This window comes from Rhagoletis zephyria, unplaced genomic scaffold (genome assembly GCF_001687245.7).
Source record: "Rhagoletis zephyria isolate East Lansing unplaced genomic scaffold, Rhagoletis_zephyria_1.1 Rzeph_scaffold_02325, whole genome shotgun sequence".
Classification (NCBI taxonomy): Eukaryota; Metazoa; Arthropoda; class Insecta; order Diptera; family Tephritidae; genus Rhagoletis; species Rhagoletis zephyria.
This window is the reverse complement of record NW_016159409.1, coordinates 41197-47827: the sequence shown is the minus strand read 5'-3', so window position 1 is coordinate 47827 and position 6631 is coordinate 41197. Positions and strand designations below refer to the sequence as shown.

At 38.6% G+C, this 6631-nt stretch overlaps 1 protein-coding gene across 2 annotated transcripts; it reads left to right on the top strand.

Annotated features, from left to right (window-relative positions):
• Nucleotides 1-4869: 4869 nt before the first annotated feature.
• Nucleotides 4870-6334, top strand: LOC108366588 (uncharacterized). Of its 2 annotated transcripts, XM_017621038.1 has the most exons (7): nucleotides 4870-4892; nucleotides 4951-5089; nucleotides 5123-5158; nucleotides 5354-5379; nucleotides 5446-5608; nucleotides 5686-5919; nucleotides 5978-6334. In XM_017621038.1, exons 2-7 carry the CDS (start codon nucleotides 4952-4954, stop codon nucleotides 6176-6178), a joined length of 798 nt encoding a protein of 265 aa, XP_017476527.1. In that variant the 5' UTR covers nucleotides 4870-4892; nucleotide 4951; the 3' UTR covers nucleotides 6179-6334. The 2 variants fall into 2 exon arrangements, with proteins under 2 accessions (XP_017476527.1, XP_017476526.1); XM_017621037.1 differs by having other exon boundaries at nucleotides 4951-5158.
• Nucleotides 6335-6631: the final 297 nt, after the last annotated feature.

Genomic DNA, 6631 nt, shown 5'->3' with positions numbered 1-6631 from the left:
AATTTTTTGACGCAAATATAAAAAAAATATTTAAAATTCTTAAAAGTAACAACTATCCGGAGCACATAATACATAGCCTAGTTAAAGAAATAAGAACAGATATTAATGACAAACGCAATAACTAACCCTACGATCACAACAACAACCAATGAGACAAAACGCTACTACAGTGTTACATATGTACCTAGGCTGAGTGAAAAATTTGATCATAAGAAACACACTAACAACCAAAACACAATACTAGCATACCGATCAAATCACACGTTGTCTTGAATTTTTACCACAACAAAAACTCCTATAGAGCCGCACCAACAAAATAACGTAGTGTACGAAATAACATGCGAAGGAAGTGAAAACGAAAAGTGTAATAAAATTTACATTGGGACAACGAAAAGGTCGCTTGCAGTTGGTGTATCGGAGCATGAAGCGGACATCAAGAAGAGGAAGAGCAACACGGCGCTATCACAACACATATCAGCAAGCGGACATACAGCTGATCTAACCAAAGCAAAAATAATAGGCAAAGAAAAAAGGGAGAGAACAAGATTCACGTTGGAGAGCTTATGGATATTACAGAATAGGGACAAGACCATTAACAAAAAGGAAGACACGGATGACATCCCGACTGCATATTTACTTTGTTTATAGCTAACATCAAGCAGTATGACAAGTGTACCACACGACGCACAGGTGGGCAAAAAAGGTTGTCGTGGACAAATTAATTTTGAGAGCCCAAATATGAACCGATTTCAAGTTTCTTTTTTATAAACGAAACATAATTAAATTCTGCGTCGAACTGTTCGAGGCGATTTTTTTAAGAAGCTCTAGTTTTTTATTTATTTATGTTGAAAGATGAAAGAAAAAAAATTTTACGTTTAAATGCTTCCACTTTTATGGATAATACTTGAAATTAATGTCAAATGCCTGCAGTTATTTAAAAATTAATTATAAACATTTCTACATAGGATGCCGCTAATTAAGTAATGTATTTAATTTGTTATCTGTACTAATATATATTTTGAAAGCGGTTTTTGTTTCTGTTCGGAAAACTCGAGAACAGCTATACCGATTTGTTTGAAATTTTGGACGCTTACTCCAACCCCTCCAAGGATGATAATATGAGGGAAATAATTTCGTTATATAAAGGGGGCGTGGCCCCTCCCATACAAACCAAAATTTGCATTCTGCATATCTCTGGAAGTGTTCATGGTAGAGTACTGGAACTTGGTATGGAGGTATGTGAAATAAATCGCATACTAATGGAGAAAAATTTGGGCTATTGGAAAAGGGGGCGTGGCACCTCCCATACAAACCAAAATTTGCATTCTACATATCTCTGGAAGTGTTCATGGTAGAGTACTGGAACTTGGTACGGAGGTATGTGAAATAAATCGCATACTAATGGAGAAAAATTGGGGCTATTGGAAAAGGGGGCGTGGCACCTCCCATACAAACCAAAATTTGCATTCTACATATCTCTGGAAGTGTTCATGGTAGAGTACTGGAACTTGGTACGGAGGTATGTGAAATAAATCGCATACTAATGGAGAAAAATTGGGGCTATTGGAAAAGGGGGCGTGGCACCTCCCATACAAACCAAAATTTGCATTCTACATATCTCTGGAAGTGTTCATGGTAGAGTACTGGAACTTGGTACGGAGGTATGTGAAATAAATCGCATACTAATGGAGAAAAATTGGGGCTATTGGAAAAGGGGGCGTGGCACCTCCCATACAAACCAAAATTTGCATTCTGCATATCTCTGGAAGTGTTCATGGTAGAGTACTGGAACTTGGTACGGAGGTATGTGAAATAAATCGCATACTAATGGAGAAAAATTGGGGCTATTGGAAAAGGGGGCGTGGCACCTCCCATACAAACCAAAATTTGCATTCTGCATATCTCTGGAAGTGTTCATGGTAGAGTACTGGAACTTGGTACGGAGGTATGTGAAATAAATCGCATACTAATGGAGAAAAATTGGGGCTATTGGAAAAGGGGGCGTGGCACCTCCCATACAAACCAAAATTTGCATTCTGCATATCTCTGGAAGTGTTCATGGTAGAGTACTGGAACTTGGTACGGAGGTATGTGAAATAAATCGCATACTAATGGAGAAAAATTGGGGCTATTGGAAAAGGGGGCGTGGCACCTCCCATACAAACCAAAATTTGCATTCTGCATATCTCTGGAAGTGTTCATGGTAGAGTACTGGAACTTGGTACGGAGGTATGTGAAATAAATCGCATACTAATGGAGAAAAATTGGGGCTATTGGAAAAGGGGGCGTGGCACCTCCCATACAAACCAAAATTTGCATTCTGCATATCTCTGGAAGTGTTCATGGTAGAGTACTGGAACTTGGTACGGAGGTATGTGAAATAAATCGCATACTAATGGAGAAAAATTGGGGCTATTGGAAAAGGGGGCGTGGCACCTCCCATACAAACCAAAATTTGCATTCTGCATATCTCTGGAAGTGTTCATGGTAGAGTACTGGAACTTGGTACGGAGGTATGTGAAATAAATCGCATACTAATGGAGAAAAATTGGGGCTATTGGAAAAGGGGGCGTGGCACCTCCCATACAAACCAAAATTTGCATTCTGCATATCTCTGGAAGTGTTCATGGTAGAGTACTGGAACTTGGTACGGAGGTATGTGAAATAAATCGCATACTAATGGAGAAAAATTGGGGCTATTGGAAAAGGGGGCGTGGCACCTCCCATACAAACCAAAATTTGCATTCTGCATATCTCTGGAAGTGTTCATGGTAGAGTACTGGAACTTGGTACGGAGGTATGTGAAATAAATCGCATACTAATGGAGAAAAATTGGGGCTATTGGAAAAGGGGGCGTGGCACCTCCCATACAAACCAAAATTTGCATTCTGCATATCTCTGGAAGTGTTCATGGTAGAGTACTGGAACTTGGTACGGAGGTATGTGAAATAAATCGCATACTAATGGAGAAAAATTGGGGCTATTGGAAAAGGGGGCGTGGCACCTCCCATACAAACCAAAATTTGCATTCTGCATATCTCTGGAAGTGTTCATGGTAGAGTACTGGAACTTGGTACGGAGGTATGTGAAATAAATCGCATACTAATGGAGAAAAATTGGGGCTATTGGAAAAGGGGGCGTGGCACCTCCCATACAAACCAAAATTTGCATTCTGCATATCTCTGGAAGTGTTCATGGTAGAGTACTGGAACTTGGTACGGAGGTATGTGAAATAAATCGCATACTAATGGAGAAAAATTGGGGCTATTGGAAAAGGGGGCGTGGCACCTCCCATACAAACCAAAATTTGCATTCTGCATATCTCTGGAAGTGTTCATGGTAGAGTACTGGAACTTGGTACGGAGGTATGTGAAATAAATCGCATACTAATGGAGAAAAATTGGGGCTATTGGAAAAGGGGGCGTGGCACCTCCCATACAAACCAAAATTTGCATTCTACATATCTCTGGAAGTGTTCATGGTAGAGTACTGGAACTTGGTACGGAGGTATGTGAAATAAATCGCATACTAATGGAGAAACATTGGGGCTATTGGAAAAGAGGGCGTGGCACCTCCCAGACAAACCAAAAATTGCTATTGCTATCTTTCGTTTATAAAAAAGAAACTTGAAATCGGTTCATATTTGGGCTCTCAAAATTAATTTGTCCACGACAACCTTTTTTGCCCCACTGTGCGACGTTGGTATCGATGTGGACCAATTGGTTTAAGTTTTGATGTTATTTATTTGTTTATATATGTACGCGTATTTTCAACACATGTTTATATGTAAGTCCAAAAATTTTACAAATATGTGATTGTTTTGTTATTGTTTGTAGAACTGTTTACACATTTTTATACGTCCATACTAATTTTTAAAAACTTTATGTATATTTATATGTTGATGTAAAAATAAAAGGAGAAAAAACGCCCCTGAAGATGCTAAGAAATTTAGCGAAACGTCGGGTTAAAACGTGAAGAACAGTGTTTTCTTGCACATAAAAGTACTGATCAATAAGCCTATAAAATACCAAAAACAATCTACCATAAATTGATCATTAGCTAAAAATCAAATTGTATAATTTCGGAAGGCCTGCCGAAGTATATATTTTTTCTTTTATTAAACATCAACAAAGAATCACAGCAACAAACATGAAGGACTTCTACAAACATATGAAGTATAAACACGGCGAAAACACATGTATGGCACTGAAAAGATACAGTAAACTAAAACAGAAGTTAACCAAGCAGATGGCGCAACTTAAGTTCTTATTAGAATGCAGGATATATAACCTATTACCAAATCACTTGACAAACGCAATAAAGAATGTCAATATTAACACCACATCCCACAAACTTAAAGCACAAACCGAAAAAACAAAACAACTTTTTTTTTAAAGAAAATACGCAAACAAACATGAGTATTATAACTTCTAAGGGCCAGTTTTTCAGTGCATGGCCGTGGTTTAAACTAAGATCAGCCAATCAAATGTCAAGCAGCTGTTCAATTTAAACTCAGTTTACTTAAACTAAGTTTAAACTGGCACTGAAAAACTGGCCCTAAAACCCACATACACCACGCGCAACAACAACTTAAACACAGTATAAGCGAAACAGAACTGTAGTGCGATTCTGTAACTCTTAGCAATAAAAAAATTGTTAGGTTACATAACAACTTTTGCCGTTTGCACTAACAATTGTGTGATTCTCTAACTCTTGCTTAACAGCGAAAAACAGCTGATTATTCCTTTTTATTTAAAATGATGAAATGTGGCATCTCAGTCGAGATAAATGTCAAATATGCGAAAAGTACAAAGAGGAATAAGAAAAAAAACTTATTTCCTTCCCGCGGAAATGGAATTTTTTGCGCCAGCAACGTATTGCAATTTTAAAAGGTAGTATTTAGTTGTTTTAGTTATTAATTGGAATTTACTAGGACTTCTTTCATTTCAGGATGTCTATCCAGCCGACGAAAAGGAGCCGTGCATCGGGGGAGCAGTTAAGCGCGATGCTTGACTTTCTGGGTGAAAACCCGAATGTGGCGAGCGGCAAGTTCCAGAAGCTCCATGGCAAGTTGGAGAACACCAAGAAGTGGGCAGAGATGGCAGATAAATTGAATTCTCTTGGGGGGGCTGCCAAATCTGTGGAGCAATGGCAAAATGTAAGTATAAGTGACAAAGTACGAGCATTTCCGGAAATGCATTACTGCAAAACATCGCACCTCTTATTCCAAAAATATGTTTGCTGAAATCAGACATCATTATATACTTAAGTATAAGAAAAGGTGCTTTGCAGTAAGGCATTTCCGAAAACGGCCTACACCAAAGTATGAAAGTGTGTTTCTATTTTGCAAAAGGTCTGGCGCGACCTAAAAAGTCGAACATCAACGTGAGTTCGTGATCGTAAGAGGTAGCAAGCATTGACGGGGACTATTTCGTNAAGTCGAACATCGACGCGAGTTCGTGATCGTAAGAGGGAGCAAGCATTGACGGGGAATATACCGCTTCAACAGCCTCCCTTGAACGAATTGGAGAAGCGGGTAATAGCTCTAGTGGGAAGCAGCTATATGGAGGGGCAACCGGATGTCCAGGAGAATATTCCCATGGAAGAGGTAAGTTGAATTGTACCGTATTAAAAGCCCATGCCAATATGCTAATCATATTGCAATATTCATTATGCTATTTTTAGGAACTGCAATTAACATTGGGGGCGGCGGATGAAAAGTTCCGCTTAGTCATGGAGGAAGACACTATGGTAATTCCTCCACTAACGGTATCGGATGGCGAGTCGGAAATTCGGTGCGAAACTCCGAAAACGCCGAGGCAAACACCGCGCAGAACCGCTAAGCGGAAACGTGCGGAAGAATCGCCAACAAAGGCGAAATTTTTAAGAATTGCCGAGGCACAGGCCGAATCAGAAAAGGTAATTTTTTCAATACTGTATTTGTATTGAATTATTAATAAAACTTTTATTTTCTTAGAGGCTTGCTGAAAGTGCTGCAACCAACGCGGAGGCCAACCGCTCCAATGCTGAGGCAATAAGCAGAATGGCTGCTGCCACAGAGCGAATGGCTACCGTAACTGCAACAATGGCAGAGGCCTTCACGGTGTTGGCGGAGGGGGTGAAAGCTTGTGCGCATGCTTTCGCCCAGTTTACTAATTCACTGGGCCCTCCCCAATAGATGTAAATTGTTTGTGTATATACTTTTCTTTTTCTTTTTTAAGGTTCATTAATTTTTTGTTAAAGTTAAGCTCCTTAGCTAACAAAACCAATATAAGTCCAAATTTGAGACTTTGTACAAAAATTACAAAAATTCCACAAACTGTTCTTCACAATTCCAAGCATTTTAATTTTGATTTCTAGAATAATGCAATTTTATAGCTTATTAAAATCGAGTATAATAAAGTGCAAGTTATTCTATAAATTAAAATTATAATGCTTAAGAGGGGACGAAAAGTTTATGTAATTTCTATAATTTTTGTACAAAGTCTCTAATTTGGACCTATATTGGTTTTGTTAGTTAAGGAGCTTAACTTTAACAAAAAATTTATGAACCTTAAAAAAGCACAGAAAAGTAGTCAAAACTGGTAAAAATTTTGATGTGCTATCTTTTGTCGCGGGCTGTATGTATATA

Coding starts and splice junctions, on each gene's coding strand:
- LOC108366588 (XM_017621037.1), top strand. CDS start 4,952: ATGTCTATCCAGCCGACGAAAAGGAGCCGTGCATCGGGGGAGCAGTTA. Junction 5,159..5,353: donor CTGTGGAGCAATGGCAAAAT/GTAAGTATAAGT, acceptor ATTTTGCAAAAG/GTCTGGCGCGACCTAAAAAG. Junction 5,609..5,685: donor AGAATATTCCCATGGAAGAG/GTAAGTTGAATT, acceptor TGCTATTTTTAG/GAACTGCAATTAACATTGGG.